Genomic DNA, 22151 nt, shown 5'->3' on the forward strand with positions numbered 1-22151 from the left:
GTTTCACATACATAGTATCATGTCTTCATCCCTTTCGGGATAAACAGAGACCTAGGGCGAATATGCCCAACGGCCACGTCTGTGTTGTGTCAGAAGCAGTTGATAGGTCTAGCTCCCAGACTTTAATTGTATAGGATACTTTGATGATACATACAACACTCTGGCTCTGAATCACACAAGTGGGCATAAAGTAGTTGTTTGTCATTAATTTGACTTCGCAAATATTTGTGAATATTTCAAAAAAGATTTAACCGATTTCGTCGAACTCAAAAATTTTATTGACAAAACCTACACACTCATACCAGGTATGGTTTAGGCGTTAGGTTTACCTTTTAAATTTCATCAAAATCAGATTAACGGTTTAAAAGTTATCGCGTTACATACATACATCCATACATGCATATATACATATATACATGACATACATACATACATAAATACATGGCAATATAAAAAAAATCGTTAATTCCATACAATATGGAAATCAAATTTTGTGGATTTTGTAATTTGTGGTCACAATACTACAAGAAAGGAACACACCCAGACAAAGTGAGTCTCTTTCAAGAATTTTTCGTCTCAATCCTATCTATGGTTATTCTAAAATAGTGTTTAGTACCTTGCAATTTGTGTTTATATTATTAATTGTCTGGTATTGCGTAGTAATCTATCCAGTTATACGAAGTACTTATTAAATCCATGGGTTTGCGTTTGCAATCTGTCGTTGCAATCAAAGAGTAGGTATTATTAAGTTTTAGAACTATGTACTTGTTAAAAGAAAAGGGTACCTTTCTTTTGTAGCTTAGAATTTCAGCGATCTCAGAACAAATAGAAACATAGAACCTTTTCTATCATATCATACCATACAACTATCTGTATTACTTATTTTTCTTTGCCTGTAGGTACCTATGTCTGACTACGCCTTCATGCCTATAGTACGTACTTGTACGAAGTACTTACTAAATCCATGGTATACAAATTAAGGGAGAGCGCGCGCGATGGGAGACAAATGTATACCCGCCCACTCACTTCCCAAAAAACATTTTTTTTGACATAAAAATGACACGACGACGACGTTGTGATTTGTGACAGTCAGTGGTGACAGCTGGCTGATCACGTCTACTGTACACTGGTGGGTTGGAGTGGATTTATTTTCTTGGGAAATTCTGTTCTGCTTTAAGGGTCGCTTACTCAGTCATTCATCTAAATAAATTAAATTATCGAGTTAATTCGTAAAAGAATTTACGTGAATTTATTTAAGTGAGAAGAAGAGAAAATCAACGCTATGGTCGTATTAGAAGGAGAAGCTGGAGATGCAAAACCTATCGCCCCTGAAGAAGCAGAAAAAGAAGATTCCAAACCCCCAGTTCTTCTGAGTTTAGAAAGTATCCTTTATAAAATTGACACAAATCATCTTATCTTTTTCATACGTATCTGCATTATTTACATGTCTGCAATATTTTAGCGTCGCTATTTTAAATTATAGGTGCTAAATATTTCTTTAGCTTTGTTTATAAGTTGGTATCTACTAATGCAAATATTAGAATTTAGTCCAATGTTTTTACCATGATACAATTTTCCTTGACCAAGGAAAAGTTTTCCGTCTGACAAAGGATGCACAGCAACAACATGGTCTCCGGCATGGAGACTACCAGAGGTACAGAGGATACTGCTCAAGGCGTTTAAGACGTCTCCGGAAAGTACTTAAGATTCCACAGGTTAGATACTTCATTTTTAGAGTTCTGAGGTACTCTTATGCCCTTTCTATACCAAAATACATGACCAAATTGCAACTTTTCAAATTGGCATTGGTGAATAAAATCTTGAATCTAGTATGTCCCTTACACCTAGATATTTTTCACTTGAAAGCCACCATGTGGGGTATCATTTGATACCTATTTTTCAATAATGAATATTGTGATTACCATTAATTATGTATTTATTTATCAATTTTAGGGTGCTACTTATTTCAAATTAAATCTCTTTCTATTTCACTTAAAATCAGTCAGTCTTAATTCACCGAGAACCATTGTATCTGTAAAAACTAGAACACTACATACCTATTAAATAGTATATAGTGATGTTTTTACTACAAAGCCACACTTAAAATTGTGATTACAGGGTGACAGACGGCACTACCGCCGGCGTGACGTGACGGCGTCCCACCTGCTGTCAGCGGGCGGCGAGAGCCGGCTGCTGTGCGTGCCGCTGCTGCAGGCCGAGCGGGCCTGGGCGCACGCCATGCAGCTGCGGCAGGAGGCCAACACCGAGCCCCGCAAGAAGTTCCATCTTGTCTCACGACTCAAGAAGGCCTACTCCCATGCACAGACCTTGTTGCAACTGTGTGAAGTGAGTTATATATTGATTGACAAACTTTTTAGAAAAACTAGGACTATGTGGTTAACTTTTACCGAAATATTCGTTTTTTTGGTCCAAAAATATATTAATTACTAATAACTTTAAGAAATTTCTTTGTCCTGAATAGTTATTAGAGAAAACATATCGATTAATAGAGTATAATAATGAGATGAAAAAATTCTGGAATCTAGTGAGAATTGAACCCACACCCCTGTCTATTCGGGACAGTATTTTCATTAAAGTTATTTTCATTGAGAGTACCTAGGTACACTCTAATGAAAATACTGTACGTCGACGTAAGACGTAAAGACATGAAATTATTCAGTTGAATTGGCATGGTCTTGAGAGCTCAGTGGTCAATAACGCTGTCCCGAAAAGACGATTCCAGAATTTTTTAATATCATTATTATTTTGCAGTGGGACATATATTTTTTTAGTGTTGAGCAGTCCATTAGCACAGGTGGTGAAATCCATTTATATCTTGTGATAGATAGATAAGTTTATATTAGAGATCCCCATGAGGCTGACATAGTCACACAAAGTGCACTTATGTAAAAAATATTATTTTCAAAAATAAGTTAAAAAGTATGTGTGACATGTATAACAAATCCATATTAATAGAGTAATTGTGCATTCTATCAAGAAAACTGAACAGTGGTTTTCTTTATTTGCCCTTCAGTGTAATTTTTCAATTAAAATCAAACCAGACCTTGACATGCCGCACTAGACGTAAACAACTATCAAGAAAACTGAACAGTGGTTTTCTTTATTTACCCTTCAATGTCATTTTTCAATTAAAATCAAACCAGACCTTGACATGCCGCGCTAGACGTAAACGCTTTTAACTATAATAATGGTGAACAGGAGAGTGGTGCATGCGACGCGCGAACCCTGCTTGAAGCAGGCGCATACGCTGCTTGGCTGAGCGGGATACTGCTGGTGGAGCTCCAGCAGTGGCGTGTGGCCGCTGAAGCGCTGCAGCGCGCTCAGCTCGTGCTGGACAAGCTCTGCGCAGCCCTGCCCGAGGACGAGCGGATTGTCTACAAGCAAAAGGTCTGTATCTACTGAGTGCTGAGTGGGAGACTGCTGGTGCAGTTCAGCCTACTTGTCATTCTGAGACATTCAATTCAAATTAATTTTAATAAAAAAATATTTTTCAACTTGATTTCGTCTTGTATTCGTAGGTGGAAGAACTGAAGCCAAGCTTGCGTTACTGCGCGTACAACATAGGCGACGAGTCTGCTGCAGGCGACCTGGTGGCCATGCGTGGACAGGGACTCATAGATAACCTGGACTCACTCATGGCGCAGGCCAAGTAAGTTGCTGACATCGCGAGATTTTTTATCTTAATATCGTACAATCTCAACTGGCTCACTGTACAAGTGAAATCTCAAGATTGCCTGAGAGAGCCAGTCTCAACTGGTTCACTCATTTCGTCAAACAAATTATCATACATCATTTATATAATGATACTTGTATAATTCACTGGGTCTGACAAATTAACGGATGTATAAAGTAATATTAAAATATTATAATTATTCAGGTGGTTTCAAGCAGTACACAACTGCTTGAAACCACCTGAATAATAATTACAGTACGGATCTAAAACTTAAAAAAAAATGTGTTATATTCCAGTAATTTATCTGTTCTTCCACAGGGAATCTCGTTCGGGCGTAATGCACGAGGTGGAGTGGCGCGGGCGCCGCGTGACCGTGCGCCCGGAGAAGGCGAGGCTGTTCCTCATCGCGCTCCAGGACCTCGACCGCTCCGTGGCCGGCGCCGGCTCCGTGCAGGCCAAGATCGATGTCCTCGAGAACATTCTCATGGACTGCAAGGACGCCATCTCCGCTATCAAGGACGAGATCAAGAACGACCCCAAGCTGAAGTCCGCGTCCGAAACACAAATGTCCGGCATCAACTACTTACTCTCCTATATGATGTATCTGCGTCTCATTCGCACCATCGAAAGGAACAATCTACTGGTGGAACAGGCAGAGCAGGCGCGCAAGAACAATATTCAAATCGACGGCAAGAAAGTCCGACCCCACGATCTGACGAGACTTTACGAGATCATCCTCCAGAACTTCACTGAGCTTCAGCAACTGCCCGGATTCGAAAACGATGCTAAATACCAGCAGGAGATCGAGCAGCAAATGAAGGCATATAGAGCATTCCGCTGTTTCTACATAGCGCAGGTTCTCACCGGCTTGAGGCGGTTCAGAGAAGCCCTGGCGATGCTGGAGAGGTGTAACACCTACACGGCGGAGTCGCTAGCGAGCAAGCTAGGTGACAAGTTGCTGGTAGAAAAGTTACAGACTTTAAAGAAAGATATCGAAAGCTGCAAATTTGAAGTTCACGCGGATTCTGTTCTAGAAGATGAAGATGACGATGAGGAGAATAAATATACTAGTGGGAAGCCTCACAAGGACAAAAAGCCATTGGTGGATCGTCTGGACGAGTACCGCGAGGATACTCAGGTACTTACTAAAAACCCGAACATTTACAAGATGCCCCCGCCGATGGAGGCGATACCCTGCAAACCTCTCTTCTTCGATTTGGCGTGCAATTTCATAGAGTTCCCGAACTTGGATGATAAGACGGGGGCCGCTGATGGCAAGAAGCAAGGCGCTGGCCTTACTGGGCTGGTCAAAGGGTTCCTGGGGTGGGGGAAAAGCGACAAGTAAATATTTACATTGGGTTTTAAGACTGTATTTAAGTCTTAACTATTCATGAAATAACAAGTTATTACGTAAAAAATTATATTTGACTTTTGTTGCAGTCTTAATCCAGAATATATTATGGTGTATTATAAACAGATTTTGTTTTCGACCTTGACTTTGATTTTCTCCTTACGAGCGAGCAGTCTAGCTGCTAGCCTAGACATTCGGCCATGCAATACGCACACAATAAAACCAAAATAACATAATATTCAACATAAATAATTTACATTCACTATTTTAATGTGAAAAGTACAAAAATATAATAGCATTTTCAATTTGAAACAATATATTTTTACATTTAATAACATTCAGGTAATACAAATCACTTTCAACTTAGTTGCGATACTGTAAGAATGCATCGATACACTTGTCACTATGGAATTTACAATAGTGATTATAGATTTGTATTGAAAGGACAGTTAACTGTCATTATTGAATTAAAGAGGAAATTACTATTTAGAAGCACCTGTAGTTCTCGTTACAGTACATTCTAATAAAAACATAACCAAGAATAAAATATTTTTAATACAGGCATGAAAAGTAAGTAAAGTGTATAAGTAGAAAAGTTACTTTTATAGAAAATAACTTGCGGTGGAATACAAAAATATTATTCGGGTACAACTAGTACACTTTTGAACGATCTATTGACAAGTTGCAAATTTGTCCTCACATGATGCGGGAAGCATTGTCTAAAACCTGTCAAATTTCAATTAAATAACACACCTATACCGAGATAACTTATCGTATAAGAAACGAACCGTCCGTGTCGATTTATTAAAAATTTGACAGACAAAATTAAATAATAAAGATCTATGATGAATCGTAACATTATTACCCTCGAGCGTGTCTTTCGATATATCTGTTTCGGTCACCGGTGAGAAGGCGGCATCACAAGCGGCTAGCGCGGCGCCAGCGGCGGCCAGTGCGCAGCCGCATGCGGCCCGCGGTCCGCTGGCGCCAGCAGCTGGCCGCACGAGTCGCAGGCCGCCAGCGCGCCCGCCGCCCGCCCCACCACCAGCTCCTGCTGCTTGGCGATGTCCGGCAGCAGCGCCACCAGCTCCGGGAACACCGCCTCCAGCTGCGCGCCCAGGGCCGCGCGACAGTGCGAGTAGAACTCCTCCGCGGCGATGACGCCGTCGCGGAACGCCCGCGACGCCACCTTGAACTCCTCGACGGCCGCGGCGCCGCCCAGCGCGACCGCGAACTTCTTCACCAGCTCCCGGTTCCGGCGCTCGAAGTCCACAGGCGGTATGTAGGCGTGCAGCGGCGCGGAGAAGGTCTGGCCGGAAGAGTTGGTGAAGGTGAGACCGTTGCAGAGCGGGCGCTCGCGCTTGGCGGGCCAGGCGCTCAGCGGCGGGTAGTCGCGCGCCGCCAGCGTGAAGTCCCCGTGGCCGCCGTTCCGGTCGCCCTCGCTCGCCGCCGCCGCCGCGGCCTCCACGGTCTTCACCTTCTTCTGCACTTCCGCGTTGGGACTGTCGTCGACGCCGATGCCGACGTATGACATCTCCCGCGCTATCTTCTTGTCGATCGCGCCGTTCACGTGCGCGAACTCGTTTACGTTTTCTTTCTTCGCTGCGTTGTTGTTTTGTTTCTTTTTGTCTTTTTTACTGGCTTTCGATTCGGTATGGATAACCGGGGGTTGGGTGGGTGTCGCGAGGGTTTTTTTCGGTTTCGCGTTGGAGATAGGTTTCGAGTTGTTGACGGGGAGAGTTGGGAAGTCAGCGAATGGGTTGAAGCTCGGTTGGGGGGGAGGTTCGGGTCTGTTGGGTTTCTCTTTGGCCTTGCCAGGCTTGGCGCCCTTGCTGCTGACGGTGATCCACTGCGGGGGCGCGGCGGGCGCTCCGCCCCCGGACAACGCCGGGAACGCCTCGCCGCCGTGCGAAGGTTTCCTTGCTTGGAAACTCTGCTGTTTGCTTTTGAGCGCGTTCATTTCCTGACTATTTATCATTGTGACCTGCAATGAAAAACAATAATTTTGAACAAAAAACTAATAAAAGAAAGGATGTTGATGATTCTAATATATGTTTAACAAGTAGATGATACAATAAATCCAAAAGTATAATTACCTTCGGAGGCTGGACGGTCCCTGCACCGATGTTTGGGTGATCGTCTCTACTTAGGGAGGGGAAGTCGTCGTCATTCAGCGGAGTCTTCTTCTGATGCTGCGGGATGGAGATACGGTTGCCGCTAGTTTGCGTCAAGCGGAAGTTGCTGGCGCTCGCTGGTTGGCTGTGCAGCTGGATCGATACGCTGGGCTTCGCTGGAAAGAGAAAAAACTCTATTACTTTTAGTAAAAAATCATGCAAGACTAAATAGATAAGCTAGTACTTCAAAATACGAAAATTTACAATTCATTATGTGTAAAGGATAAACGTTGTAAATGAAGAAGTCTATGTTCTCCTTTGCTGCTAACAACGCTATATACTGCAATACAAGGAATAAATAAATAAAATCTCACAGTTGCTGAGTACGGCGGCCACGGGCTGTGACCCGGGGCGCGCCGGCCGCGAGCTGCAGCCGGCGCCGGCGCCGGCGCCGTCTAGCGCCGGGAAATTCCGCTCGTTGCGGGTCAAACCATCCACCGCTAAAAATAATAAAATTAAAAAAACCCGTGACTCAATACTAAACACAGAAATGAATTTATAGCAATAGCCATTTTATTGCAGCAATATCAACACGTAAAAAAACACAAATTCAATAATGATTATTCAATTACTTTAAATGTTGTAAAATATAAATAATAGGAATTCACTCAAATGTAAAAAGTAACCCCATTTTTTGGAAATTTTGGTGTCCATGATTCCTTTTTGCAGGAAAAACTGAACAACGCGGCATTACAGCTGTTAGTCTAACTAGGAATCCGAGCACAACTAGTTTTATTACCCATTTAAGTCTGAAGAGGCATGTATTTTGCTTTTGTTTCTAAATGTAAGCCTATCTGTGCCCTCTGCATTCCAGCAGCACTTATTGTAGACGACACAACGGTGACAGAACGGACGTACCGTTATAGTGTTTGACAGGCGCTAGCGACAAGCTGTGTTGTGGCTGCGCGGCCGACAGCCGCGGGAACTGCTCCACGCTGAGCGTGTCGATGCGCGGCGACTGCGGCGGCGGCGATTGGGGCTCCGGGCGGGGCTCGGGGTTTCTATCGCAAAATGTAACTATTTTATAATGGGACCAGACGCCGTTGCTGGCCAGTTCACGACATGTCGAGATATGAACGTCTTTAACTATATACATCTAGTTGTGAAAGCAAAACAAACAGACTTGTTATAATATTAGTATCGATACGCGTATCTCTTTAATGTATTCTACGGAAGATATATGTCTATAGCTTTCTGTCTAGTTATTAATGATTAGGCCAGATAATAATACCACAGATAAGACCAAAATGACAGCGTTGATACCGTATCGCATTTTGGTCCTTCAAACAAAATATATCGAAATCTCAAATCAAAATATATCTATATTAATAAAAAATTACTTGCCACTAGACGCGGTAGGTAGTCGTAGTCATGTCAGATGCCTTTAAGCGACTTTAATAAAATCTGTTAGCTGTTAGCAATTTTTTTTTCGAAAAGAAAGCATGAAAAATAAATTAATATTATCGTCATAACTCACCGATGCGGCGCGCGATGAGCTACGGGATGCGGGGTGATGTTGAACTGTAGCTCCAGAGTCCTAGCTTGCCGCGCCGCGCCTCTATTCATACCACGACCGTGCACCGTCGCCTTGTGGGCTAGAAATATATATATTCCTTACTAACTGTTGCCAGAGCTACGCCGGCAGTAGTCTATATTTGAACTCTGGTATATACCTATTCGGAATTTCAACTATTTATTTTCAGCTCACAAGAATTTTACCTACTTTACTGTCGGTAAAACAACTCTTATTCCAAAATGTTAATACTAGCTGGCAAAGTGATTTACAAAAGACACCTGTAGTCACCCCTGTGTGTTGAGAATAAAACAAACATAGGACCTTGTAATTACTTAAGTTGTATTTGCGTCGTGTGGAGCGGTTGTGCTCCTTTATGAATATAAAATACAGTTGATGTGCGTAAAGTTGTGTTGGCTCATTTCTCTGTGATTATACGTGAAGAGGCTAGGTCGGAGGTTTACTTTGTTGATGTTCTTCTGTGATGATTGATGTGATATGGATCTGTGTGACGAGACAATTGTTTAGGATAAATTGTCGTTGTTTTGTTAGCAAGGTGGGACGTCCATTAGGTAGACGTGACTGGCTATGAAGTACAGTTTGTACACTGTTTGGAGCACAGAACCTTGCCATGGGTATATGGGATTTCCTGTCAAGCCCGCAGGGTCAGTCATGTTACTATTATTTTAATACTTCCTTCCGTCTCTCCCTTTGGCTAATATTAATTGCAGACTAGCCAATGGAATTAACAGGAAGATAAAAAATAGCAAATTCCTGTATGTTCACCTTTTAGGTCGATTTCGCTCCTAAAGACTGACGTCAGATGTTGTTCCGCGCACTCCCCCTCCTCGCACAGAAAGTGGTCGGTGCGGAAATGGTGCGCAAGCGCAGAATGCGACGCGTAGTACAAGTTGCGACCGTCCGCGTCGCACAGGTGGCAGTAGAGGTGCTCCTTGCGGAGGTGGCGGTACAGCTCGTCGGCGTCCATGAAACGCTCCTCGCAGAATTCGCAGAGCGGGTGACCTCTGCAACAAGGGTAATAAATCCACTGAGCTACGAACTTTTTGTATTATTACAACATACACATTTCTTGATATAATTAATGCTATGTTTTACAATTCTTGTTTTGTAGTTATGTTTACAGCATCAAATAAACACTTTTATCTATCTTGTGTTGTTACCTGTGAGATGTATCATCTAAATCCCCTTTCCGTCTGTGATGGGCTAGCTCTTGACGAGTATAGCATTTTCGTTCACTTGTGAATATCTGAAAAAACAATTCTTTCATTAAGGACAAAGTTGATATTCCATAAGTCCATAACACAAGTCTATGAAATTTGTCAATATTGTATTTATTTAATTAAAATATGTTAAATAAAATGCAATAAACAAAAAATTTATTTTATTTTCCTGGTTAGGAATATCAGTGCAAACACCAGGCACGTATCGGTCCCCTCATTGTTGGGCCATTTCACGCCAATCTCTTAAAATTTTTAAATCCATACTAAACAGTTCACTATTTTACATGAATGATGAGATATAATGTGACATACCCTTAAATGTTTAACACAGAGATCACAGAAAAATCTCTCATGGACCCTCCTCATGTGGTCACTGAGCATGGCAAATGTCCTGAATGGTGGTATCTTATCACACATTTTGCAGTGGTTCTCCAGAAGTTTGTCGTAGGCATTTTTTATCTCTTGAGTACAAAACCCTATTTTGAACTGTCTCTCAAATAGCCTATCATTGAACACCTTGTTACGAAGTTCTTTGTAAGGCAAAACTGTTTCTGTAAATACGACCTGTGGAAAGAAATAAGTTAGATATTCTAAGTGCTTTTTACTATGTGGTATAAAGCATCATGATGCTTGCTTTAGCATGCTAAAGCATAGTATGTGTTATGACAAAGCTCATCAATAGGTAGGACACAAATTTTATTTATGCATTAAAGTATAAATAAATAAAATTCAAATTAATTGATATTGTAAAAGTGGTTGACAAGTCATGAGAATTTATGTTAAATAAAGAATGATTGAAATGAGTAAACATAAACATCCTACAATAAAAATGTTGTTTGCATATTGCACAACATAAGCAATATAGAAAACCTAATAAAAAAATATTATTGAAACACCAACTAAAAAATAATCACATATTAATTAAAATCAAGAATTATTAAACATCTACATATACTCTTTACCTGCGACTAATACAAAATTCTCAATATAAAGAAATACAAATAAGTAATTAGGTATTACGAAATCATTGAGTTTCTTCAATCAAACATTATAGACTTTATAAACTTAAATCTAAAAGGATAAGATGTATTGTGTTTTTACATATGTTATGTTCTTTTTTAAAAGCAAATAAGTTTTACAACAAATTTTTTTAACAATGCTTTTATAGTATAGTAATACATAAATGGGAAAATACTATACTTAAAAAACTTTGAGAATTTCATAGTGAAGGTAAGGGTAGTAGTAGGATAAAATAATATATATATATTGTGACAACTTGTGAAATATATAAAAGTAGCTAACTAATTATATATTATGTATAATAGTATTTATTGCCTGATAAGGCTGACAATATTGCATTTCTCTTAGATGAACTTTAACGTGTACTTTATGTACAAATGGGTTAGGTATTGTAAAATTGTACTTGGGAATCCGATAAGTTTATTTACCCTTGCTAGATCCTGTCGACATATGGGGCACTCGTTTTGCAAGCAGAGGACTCGCATACGGGTTGAACACTCGAAACATACGGGATGATCACATTCTCCAATCGAGTAATACAAGACGTTCTTGAAACACACTACGCAAGTGGTATTGTCATTGCCCTGAGAATCTGCCATGGCTTCGATCGGTACAAAATGGGGCTTCTATAATGAAATATGTATGTTATATTCTTTAGTACTAGTCACTATATACTGAGTACTAAGTGATAAATAAATGAATAATAATACCTACGCACGTAAGAGAAAAATGAAGGACGAGTCGAACGAAAATTTCTCGGCTCAGATTTGTAAATGACAGCTGTCATATGACACTGACAACGATAACACCAGAGTTACGATAGAATTACTAATTATAGATATAGATAATAAATGAAGTATTCTACTACCATTGTATACAGCTGCCGTACCGTCACGTAAAGATATGTATTTGGTAGCAGCATGGGGGACAAAGCATTTTATCGTGAATGGGCTCCTTTATGAATACTTCTGGCAACACTGAAAAACTATCTCTTTTTCTCATGTCATATTTTTGCCCTCTTCATTTTGAGTTAACTGACGGTTTGGTTTTGAAATTAAACTGAATCTGAATCTCTTTCTGAATTTCGTTTTGTATTGTGTTGGTTATTTAATAATTGATAACTTAAATGTTTATTAGTGTATTTTACATTTAAATTAGTATGTGATGCTGAAAGTTTGAAGTGACAGTTGGATATAATCCTCGGAACATGTATTTCGAAGTTAGTAAAAGTTCAAGAAATTTATGATCCATGCATTTTGTCATGTTTATAGTTTTTAATTTACTGTGACAATATTTCCTTAGATTGAGAACACGCCAGAACATATTAGACGAAGTCGTCATGTTGAAGCCACACAAAAAAGGTCTCCGAAAGAGGAATGCCCCCGTCTCATACTCGCGCCCTTCTCCAGGCCTCCGCAAGTGGTCTTCGACAATGTACTTGTTGGATCTTCATGTGAGAGGAACTTGGAAGTGTTCAATCCATCGAAACAAGTACAGCAGGTAACATCACTAAGATTATTACTTAAAAATTGCAAGAAATTGTAACTTTGTATTTTTAAAATACCTACTAAAGCTTACCCAATCCAAAATTAAAAAGTATCCTTATCCAATAAGTGATTGTCATAATAAATATTTTACAGATAACCCTTGGCCGCAGTCTTCCCCCAGACTTGGTCATAGAGCTGCCAGGAGAATGGTTGATCCTGGAACCAGAAACCTGTTACTGCCTCACAATGCTTTGGACTCCGAGACAACCAACTGCATTGAGGGAGACCATAAGGTTCACAAATGAGAACAGGGGGCGTTATGATGTGATTGTGGTGCTTAAGTCTGCATTGGTAAGTCTTTATTATCATTATCATTACAAATATAATTCATTTATGTTGACAACTAGATATAGTCATACCTTTCTCAGTTTTTTCCCCAGACAACTGCCATCTATCCAGCTCAAAATTAGGTTTACACGCTGTATTTTCCCAGTTTCTGCCCAAATAGTACATATATAATAGTTTCTTTGTTAAGCAGCTGGACACAAAAAAGGTAAAAAATTGTTGACTGTGACATGAAGAAATGCAAAAAAGGCGATGTTTTGCCACAAACAAAAATTCCCTACAAACTGGCATTGTGTCATTGTGTCATTGTTTAGGTGGGGGGTATAGTCAACATGTTATACTTTTTGGATCTATTGTCACTGAAATTGGGGAAGGGTAGATGTATGTAAGCTATAAGAAACATTTCTCTCTCACCTGAATGTTTTCTTCCTCAGTCGCTGAGCCCAGGAACCACTAATTTGTGTTTTGGGTCTTTAAAAAAATTAGACATTCTATTAAACTGGACTATTTTATTTGTTACCAGCTTTTGTTTATATATGAACAAAAGGGTTGTAGGTATGTTTACAGTAAACCTGATAATACCAGATTGTATTCACAAAAATTGTTGCTATGTGTGTGTGTCATGTACCTATGTAATTCATATATTTATTTGTAATATATTTATTTGTAATATATTCAATCTAACTATTTCAGACTATTAAAGGAAAATGCACCCAACCTAAAGGCTTCAAAATATCTCCTGGCAAAATGAAAAAGAAACCATCAAAAAAATCTCCTGTTGCAATTTATAAGAAAAAGTCTGAAATAATTTACAATGCCACAAAAATAAAAAAGACTATAAATGTAGTCAAAACCATGCAACACGCGGTTCTGCAGCCATCAAACAGAATAAACATGATGAATAATTATTCTATTGATTCTCACCATGAAAAATGTCCCTTTGATTCCCCAACCAGTTTAGATTTTAACTTTGACACTTCAGAAGTATTTTCGAACATGCGACGAACCAACAACACTAATATACTGCAACAAACTTACGAGAAATCTTACACCAGCAATAAAGAAAATGTAATCCAAATGCAAAATGTATTGAAACCATCCAACAAATGTAATACCTCTGCATCAGACATATTTGACAATCTTACATTTACACCACTGAAGAGTTTGGCCTCTAAAACTGATAAATTGAATAAAGGGCCCAAGATAGTCGTGAGTGTTAATTCCGAAAGTGATTTCGATGATAGCTTGGATATGAAAACTTCTAACAAAGAAAATGAAACTCATTCAATTATATCGATATCGACGTCACAACCCAACAAATGGTTGAACGTTAACCACGCGCAGTTAGACAATCGCGATATAGAAACTCCAGCCAACAAGAAGATCCCAAACACGTCATCCCCTAAAGAGTTAAACAGCCCTAACTTCTCGATCAACACAGAATTTTCTCGTATCAGTGACCTGTCCTTCTTCCCTCAAAGATTCTCCACAGAGAGAAAGTGTTTGCCGAAAATGAATAATGATACCCACGACATTATTGACGATCTTCAATTGAATATGAAATTTAGTTCTGATACGTATACTAAAGATTCGCCTAATACGCCTATGGAGCAACAGTACTACACCGAATCCAGACCACCACATTTCTTTTTGCGAGACCAGCATCCCAAAATGAGGCAATCTCTTTTCAAAGAGTATCAACAACAGAGAGAAAATTACGACAGAAACTATTTGAATCCTTGCGAAAACAATGTCTGGCACAACGAGCTGCGCGCTGACATCAGGTCGCCGCCGCGGTCCGTCACGCCACCTCTTCAGTCCATACCTGAAGAGAGTGCCCACTTTTCAGAGACACAAGTACTTGACAAAACGAATAAACAACAGACTACGTTTACTATACATGACCGCACGTTTGACAAAGACAGAAATTCTATTTTAACACGACAGTCTTGGTCGAAGAAAGCCGTAATTAAAACTGAACCCGATCTATGGAAAGTCCCAGTATCCCTGCCCAGAAAATCCTTAAAACCCAAATCAAGTATAAAGAGCAGAGAATCCCTAATATCCAACGTTACGTTTGACGGCAATAAAAATAGGAATATGTCTATCACTCAGGTAGAAAATGTTTACTCACAGTCTTTGACGGTAGATCCGTTTTTGTCTTCCACATATTTCTATGATAAGGAAGCGGTTGACAAATTCGAGAAAGAATTTAAAAGGTGGCTGAATTGCATTTTGACGCCTCCCGCCGATCTGGATAGCAACATTGAGCAAAAGATTGACGTCGGGAAGGCATGGATTGAGAACAGGAACAAAGAAGTGCCCGTAGCTCCCACGAAGGAGCAGGTGTGCAGCTCGTACCACGACAGCCGCCGGATGGAGAGCCTCCGCCGCGCCGCCCGGGCGCTTCTCTTGAGCCCTGAGATCGCGCAAGTCTTTGTCAAACTCAATGTGCAGATTGAGAAAAAATTAATTGCAATACGAACAGACAGAAATCTACATTTAGATGTTGGATTACAGAAGGCCATTATGGAACTGTTATTATCTTACAATCCTCTGTGGCTTCGTATCGGACTTGAAGCTATTTATGGATTGGTTCTCCCGCTGAAATCGAACAGTGATATAGAAGGACTTACGGCTTTTATAATACAAAGATTGTTTAAAAATCCCCATTTGAAAAATAAACACTCAAAGTTATCTGCGCCTAACATGCTGCTGCCCGCTTATATGGACGCAATTAAGAAATTTACTTTGAAGAAGTTTTTTATGCTTGTCTTCTTTTTAGATCAAGCAAAACAAAAGAAATTGATATCGCACGATCCCTGCCTATTTTGTCGTAACGCCATTTGTAAGGAAAGTCGAGAAATAGTCATTAGATTTACGCGAGAGCTCATCGCCGGCATCGGCGATATAACGAAACATTTGCGTCCACTCGGTTACGTCGTATGTCACAAGCAGTCTTATTTAGATGAATATAAATATGCTGTCCATAATTTAGCTACTGACATTAGAGACGGCGTTCGACTGACCAAAGTAATGGAGATAATCTTGATGAAAAACGGCTTGCTGAATCAGCTCCGTACACCCGCTATTTCGCGGTTGCAAAAAATCCATAACGTGCAAGTCGCTCTCAACGCATTGAAGGAAGCTAACTTTGTGATAGTTGGTGATATCAATGCTAACGACATAGCGGACGGTCACAGAGAGAAGACACTCTCACTGTTATGGCAACTTATACACGTGTTCCGCGCTCCGTTGTTTGAGAAAGCCGCCAACGTTATACAGACTTGGTGGAGGAAGAAATATGAGGTGATAGTGGCACAGAGGAAGGAGGAAGAGAGGATTCTCCAGGAGAGAAATAATGCAGCGAGTGTGATACAATGTTGGTGGCGCCGCATTCAGTACAACCGCTTGGTGGAGTGGAAGATGCATCAAGTGGTCGCCGCGACCATCACCATACAGAAATTCTGCCGGATGTGGCTGTGCCGCTCTCGCCTGCGACAATTCAAATCTAGTGTACAAACCATTGAGAACTGGTACACCTCTGCCAAACTGATCAGGCAGGCTAAGGAAACTCTTTTGAAACTGAGGTCCGAAAGAGAGGAATTGAGAAAGAAAGCCACTATTATTTTACAAAGTTATGTTCGGCGTTGGATTTGCTTGAAACAATACAGGAAAACTTTAAAACAAATTGCAATTATTCAAAGTTTGCTCCGCAGTTTTGTTATCAGAAGGCAGTATTTACGATTGAGAAGTGCTATTGTATCTGTACAACAGAAATATAAAAGTAAACTGCTCATGAGACAAGACATGCGTAACTTTAAGCAAACTCGTAGAGCCGCCGTGGTGATTCAGAGCACCTACAAGATGATCAAACAATATAGAGCTTTCCAGAAATTAAAACAATCTGTAAGAATGGTCGAAGAGCGCTATCTAGCATTACTACATATGAGAGAGCAAAGAAAAACTTATTTAGAAATAAGAAAAAGCGTTATTTTACTGCAGTCTCAGTACAGAGGTAGAAAATGTCGTCTACAATACAAGAGGTATAAAAACAAAATTATTCTTTTGCAAAGAAAAATCCGCGCTCATCTGTCGATGAAGAATCAGAGGTGCGAATATTTAAAACTGAAACGATCAGCTATTTCAATCCAACGTTATATTCGATCGTATCTTACTATGAAGAAAGTGCGCACATATTATTTGCATCAGCGCAACTCTGCAATTGTAATCCAGAGGTATTTTAGATCATACCTAATTACGAAGTTGCAAAGACAGCGTTACATTGACATGCGTAACGCTGCGTTAACTATCCAGGCGTGTTACAGAAATTTGATAGTAATGCGTCATGAAAGATCTGCTTTCATGAAACTAAGACAAGCGACTCTTTGTACACAAAGGCGATACAGAGCTCAGCAATTGAGGAGAACGTGTGAGGAAGACTATAAGCAAATGAGAGCGGCTGCAGTAGCTGTTCAGAGAAGATACAGAGCGCGAAAACTTATGCTCGAGGAGAAATCGAAGTATTCCCAGAAAAGATTGTCCTGTATAAAAATACAGAATGCGTTTAGGGCTTTGTTGTTAGGCAGGGAGCAGCGTAAAGATTTCCTGAAGAAACGAGAAGCGGCCTTGAAAATTCAAACCTGGTTCCGAAGCTGCAGACAAGGAAAACAAGTGAAGCAACTTTTCCAGCAGACGAAACACGCGTGCATAACTATTCAGAGGATTTATAAGGCCTATATCATCGGAAGAAAGGACAGGCAAGAATATATCAAAATTCGAACAGCCACCATTTACATTCAAAAATACTATCGCGCTTATGTCGTAATGAAAACGGTTAGGCAGCAGTACATACACCTGAAAGCTTCGACTGTGAAGATTCAAAGATTTTACAGGTCTCACTTGGAAACTAAGAAACAGAGATTTTCGTATTTGAGATGCAGAACAGCAGCGATCTTTATCCAGAACTACTACAGAAGATATAAAGAAACTAAAGCGATAAGCCAAAAGTATTGTGAATTAAGAAATGCAGCCGTTTGCATACAGCGTCAATATCGCGGCTTGTGTGCCATGAGGCGCGATCGAAACCAGTACAGGACATTACGAATGTCTACAATTGTGTTGCAACAGAAATATAGGGCTTTACTACAGATGAGGGCGCACAGAAATGCTTACTTAAAATTACGGTCCGCTGCCATAGTTCTTCAAAATAGATTCAGGGCTTTACTAATGATGAAACAAGAAAGAACCAAATACACCATACTGTTAAAAGCATGCATTCAAATACAAAGATGTTACAGAGCATATTCTCTAGGGAGTAAACAACGCGAAATATATTCAAAAATGAGACAATCGGTGATGGTCTGTCAGCACAGATACAGGGCTCTGCTTGCTATGAGAAAACAAAGGCAGATGTATCAAACATTGCAATCTTCTGCTGTAACCATTCAGAGAAGATATAGAGCGCATCGTTTGATGTTACAAGAACGATCTAAATATAAGAAAATATTGGACGCATGTACTGTAATACAAAGACGGTATCGAGCCTATATATTGGGTAAAAATCAAAAAATAAATTATATCACGTTGAAATCTTCTGTAATTATAATACAGAGACGTTACAGGTTGTTGAATGAAATGCGCAAGGCACGATTGGAGTACCTTAAACTGAAGAATACAGCTGTTTATGTTCAACGTCGCTTCAGAACTAACAAGATTATTCAAAACGTGCGAAAATTAGAAGCAGCGAAGTTTATACAGAGTTGGTATAGAGCGCAGCGACTACGTATTACCTGCAGGTCAGAGTATCTGAGATTGAAAACGAGTGTTGTTATCATTCAGTCGTCGTTCCGAAAGTTTGTGGCGCGAAAAAAATATTTGATGAAGCGTAACGCCGCTTTAACTATACAGAAATATTATCGCAGTCACAAATTAACTTTAGAGACAAGACAGAAATACCTTGAACAGAGGAATGTGATTATAAAACTGCAGGCTAGTTTCAGAGGGTACATTGCGAGACAGCATTACTATAAAGTTCGTAAAGCTACTCTTACGATACAGCGCGCCTATAGACTGAAAAGACAAAGAGATATCATAAAAATAAAAAGAGAAATGTCTGCAATTCGTATACAGAGTTGCTTTAGACGATATGTGGCTCGATCGAGGTATTTAGAATTAAGAAATAAAGTGATATTCGTGCAAAAGTTATGGAGAGGGAAGTTGGTGACAAGACTGCTGCGATGTGAATTCTTCCAGAAGAGACAAGGGATCATTAGGTTGCAAGCTGTTATCAGGGGTTATCTGGTACGGAGACACGTGTCGCTCAAGAGGGAGCAGCTACGGAAGTTCAGAGAAGAACAGAGGCGACATAGGGCTGCGACGATAATTCAGGTATGATTAACTTTAGTTTCATTTAAATTACCTTGGTCATTAAATAAATAGCGCAGAAAAAAAAAACAAAGCCTAATTTTTACGAACTACATATTTTCATGAATAAAAATATTTCGTTCGTCAAAAATTTCACAGTCGTGTATATTTAAAGTTTCCATTAGACTTGATTTTGACGAAGTTAACTTCAGGTGAACTACTTTTGTGCCACTAATTTGAATAGGCTTAATCGTTGTATGTAATGTCTGCAGGCGCACTACCGCGGCTACAAGACGCGCGCACTCGCCGCCGCCGCCGCCGCCGCCGCGACGCAGTGGCTGGCGCGCTGGCGGCGCGGCGCGCAGCGCTCGGCTCAGCAGTCGCTGCGCGAGCGCAACGCCGACGCAATGGCCGTGCTGCGCAACATGGCCGACATCGAGACTGTCATCCGGGCGTTCAGGTCGCTCGGTATGTATTGTTTTCTACTCTTTTTTGGAGACATGGAATTACACTGAAGAATTTACTGAGTTCTCAGTCTCTCAACCTCGTGTGTTCCTGGCAGTATTCAAGGTTGATCAGACCGGAAGTCCAAGTTCATTTTGAAGGTTCGACTGTTGTTTTACAACCGGTTTCTTGCTTGATATCAGAGCGCGACTGACCCACGGGGCATCTGCCTACCGCCAGCTTGTCAATGCACTAATTACGCTTCATTATTATCTCAACCTCTTATTTAGCCCTTTTTCTTCGTAATCCTTTACCATTGAGTAATTAACGCGACATTACCCCGCAGAACTCCTGACGGAGGTGTTCCCGATGATGTACCAGGAGAACGCGGCCTCGATCGTGAAGCGCGTGTACATCTACATGTCGGTGACCAACCGCTCCATCTCCAGCATCGACGTGCTCAAGTCCGCCTCCTCCATGCTCGTCAACCTCACGCGGTTCAGGCTCACCGGCCCTAAGATTTATGCGGTAAGGACATATATCAAAATTAAGGACGTATACGTAATACATACGTCTAAAGTACGGATATTTAATTTTCAGTTTTCATAAACTAAGAAAGCTGAGAAAAGGGAGAATTCTCCACCGACTTCCTTCTATTTATTTAAGAGCTATGCTCTAAAATAAGAAGAAATAAGGCTAAAACGTCGACACGACCCTATGATATGAATGAATCATCACCTGATCCATGTATGTCCTTCTAGGCTTTCCTTTTCCTTTAATATTTTTTTTAGATTCGATTTTACTACTATTAATCTGAACTAAAAAAATACCTATAATAATACCGTGCATCTTTAACAGAGGGATCGCATACCGCCTATCCTGAAGTTCATGTGGCGGTTCAGTAACAGCAACACGCAGCTGTTCTGCATAATGTGTACCTATTTGTGGCTGTTCGCCAAGTACGATGACGTCAGACAGGTATGGCAATACTATACTAATATCGTTTCTTCAGTCTGTTTCCTTTTGGTAAGAGGTCAGGCTCTTTTCTACTGAAAGGACTCTGACTACTTTCAGAGTTAAAGAAATAATTAGAATTCAAATATTCTTGAATATACATAATATACTTCGAATGAGTCTTACAAAAGCATTATGATTAATGTAGAATTTATTAATTGTTTAAGCCCCGGATGGCATATCGTCAATATACTATATATAATAAATTGATGTCAAATTATACATATTACTTATTTCAATTATCTTCCAGGATTTGACAGAGTTTCTGCACATTCCTGAGAACCACAAAATGATGGTGACTATCAAAGGCAACGTGGACAGGATGAAGCGCATGGAGTCCAACGCCACACGGAACAAATACAGCACGCCGCAGCCGACCAAATTCGTGTCCCACACGAACTCCCTCAACTTCAGTATATGTAGCAACGGCAGTGTTGGCTCCTGTCGTCTTCCATTACCTGCTTTGGAACCAGATTACGGCATAACTAGAGCAGATAAGCCACGATACTTCGAGGACGCTCAACATGCCATTAACTGCCTATTCTCGTCATTTAAGTTGTAAAAAATTGTTTCTCACAATCGTTTCGTCAGTTTGTTTGCTTTCTAGTTGTGGGTTTGTAGAATTTCATAATTTTAGAAAATGATATACATACATGGTATAAGTGAAATTACCTTCGATCGCTTATTCCAATAACATTATTGATTTTGGGCTTATTGATAACCATGTTTTCAAATGAATTATGTTAATTATGAATTATTATTTTATATAAGATTCTTTATATTACTTAAATAATATGCTAACTCTAATAATTTATTACACGCAGGACATTACTTTAGTGTTAACTTTTGAATAGTGCTCATAAATGTAATTGAATATTTTTATTGTTTAATGATGTGTGCTGCTATTTTTGTATTTCTAATTAACGCGTGTGATTTATATTTTGTTTGCAAGTTGGATAATTATGATTTAATACAAACTCTTCTAACTTACAATAATCGAGTTCACAGACACGGCTACGTCATTATTAACATTTACAAAACAAGTACCTCGTTTTGTCAAGGTGGGGTAATGTTATTATATGGCATAATATGTAAGCGCGCCGTAGATAACAACCATAGACAACCTTATTTTATACGGCTTTTAGACGTCAATGACGTTTGTCTGACAAAATTTGTCAGTCGATAAAATAATTTGAGGTTATGAATTTAGATAACAATGTGTTGTTGTGTGAGCGAGCAATAATCGCGAGAAATAATAATTAAATATTACTAACATGGACGAGTTTGTTAACTACATATTACTAATTTTGATTCTACTACCTGTATTGTTGTTCTTTAATTTATGGGCAGGCATTGGTTGGGAATTGTTTGTAAACAACTGATGGTCTAGCAAGCAATCCATGGAACAAGTTATTGTATGTGAAGATGATATCGTGAATGTACTTGAAGACTGACTCATCATAAGAATAAATAATTTGGTGTTGTATTAGTCACAAGTTTGT

General features: G+C 39.9%; 3 protein-coding genes across 6 annotated transcripts; 2 read left to right on the top strand and 1 right to left on the bottom strand.

Annotated features, from left to right (window-relative positions):
- Positions 1 to 1082: 1082 nt before the first annotated feature.
- Positions 1083 to 5184, top strand: Srp68 (Signal recognition particle 68). Its single transcript, XM_053751956.2, has 6 exons — positions 1083 to 1382; positions 1594 to 1715; positions 2119 to 2346; positions 3220 to 3408; positions 3540 to 3670; positions 4013 to 5184. Exons 1-6 carry the CDS (start codon positions 1283 to 1285, stop codon positions 5037 to 5039), a joined length of 1797 nt encoding a protein of 598 aa, XP_053607931.1. The 5' UTR covers positions 1083 to 1282; the 3' UTR covers positions 5040 to 5184.
- LOC128673829 (uncharacterized protein) lies at positions 5049 to 11792 on the bottom strand. Of its 4 annotated transcripts, none has more exons than XM_053751954.1 (10): positions 11704 to 11792; positions 11422 to 11619; positions 10286 to 10537; positions 9914 to 9999; positions 9519 to 9757; positions 8697 to 8814; positions 8078 to 8220; positions 7534 to 7659; positions 7142 to 7335; positions 5049 to 7029 (listed from the first exon to the last, which is right to left on the bottom strand). In XM_053751954.1, the coding sequence occupies exons 2-10, from the start codon at positions 11590 to 11592 to the stop codon at positions 5974 to 5976; spliced, it is 2385 nt and encodes a 794-aa protein (XP_053607929.1). In that variant the 5' UTR covers positions 11593 to 11619; positions 11704 to 11792; the 3' UTR covers positions 5049 to 5973. The 4 variants fall into 4 exon arrangements, with proteins under 4 accessions (XP_053607929.1, XP_053607928.1, XP_053607930.1 ...); XM_053751953.1 differs by having other exon boundaries at positions 11708 to 11789; XM_053751955.1 differs by having other exon boundaries at positions 11712 to 11767.
- Positions 11793 to 12006: 214 nt separating this feature from the next.
- On the top strand, positions 12007 to 22139 carry asp (abnormal spindle). The gene is made up of 8 exons (XM_053751353.2): positions 12007 to 12212; positions 12296 to 12493; positions 12634 to 12831; positions 13519 to 19215; positions 19464 to 19659; positions 19982 to 20163; positions 20494 to 20613; positions 20900 to 22139. Exons 1-8 carry the CDS (start codon positions 12201 to 12203, stop codon positions 21209 to 21211), a joined length of 6915 nt encoding a protein of 2304 aa, XP_053607328.1. The 5' UTR covers positions 12007 to 12200; the 3' UTR covers positions 21212 to 22139.
- Positions 22140 to 22151: the final 12 nt, after the last annotated feature.

This window comes from Plodia interpunctella, chromosome 11 (assembly GCF_027563975.2).
Source record: "Plodia interpunctella isolate USDA-ARS_2022_Savannah chromosome 11, ilPloInte3.2, whole genome shotgun sequence".
Classification (NCBI taxonomy): domain Eukaryota; kingdom Metazoa; phylum Arthropoda; class Insecta; order Lepidoptera; family Pyralidae; genus Plodia; species Plodia interpunctella.

Excerpts from the sequence above, each read along its gene's own strand:
- Srp68 (XM_053751956.2), top strand. The coding sequence starts at position 1,283 with ATGGTCGTATTAGAAGGAGAAGCTGGAGATGCAAAACCTATCGCCCCT. Across the intron at positions 3,409-3,539 it reads GGATTGTCTACAAGCAAAAG|GTGGAAGAACTGAAGCCAAG; the intron begins GTCTGTATCTAC and ends TTGTATTCGTAG. Across the intron at positions 3,671-4,012 it reads TCACTCATGGCGCAGGCCAA|GGAATCTCGTTCGGGCGTAA; the intron begins GTAAGTTGCTGA and ends GTTCTTCCACAG.
- LOC128673829 (XM_053751954.1), bottom strand. The coding sequence starts at position 11,592 with ATGGCAGATTCTCAGGGCAATGACAATACCACTTGCGTAGTGTGTTTC. Across the intron at positions 9,758-9,913 it reads TTAGATGATACATCTCACAG|AGGTCACCCGCTCTGCGAAT; the intron begins GTAACAACACAA and ends CCCTTGTTGCAG. Across the intron at positions 8,221-8,696 it reads GCTCATCGCGCGCCGCATCG|AAACCCCGAGCCCCGCCCGG; the intron begins GTGAGTTATGAC and ends ATTTTGCGATAG.
- asp (XM_053751353.2), top strand. Across the intron at positions 12,494-12,633 it reads CATCGAAACAAGTACAGCAG|ATAACCCTTGGCCGCAGTCT; the intron begins GTAACATCACTA and ends AATATTTTACAG. Across the intron at positions 12,832-13,518 it reads TGGTGCTTAAGTCTGCATTG|ACTATTAAAGGAAAATGCAC; the intron begins GTAAGTCTTTAT and ends TAACTATTTCAG.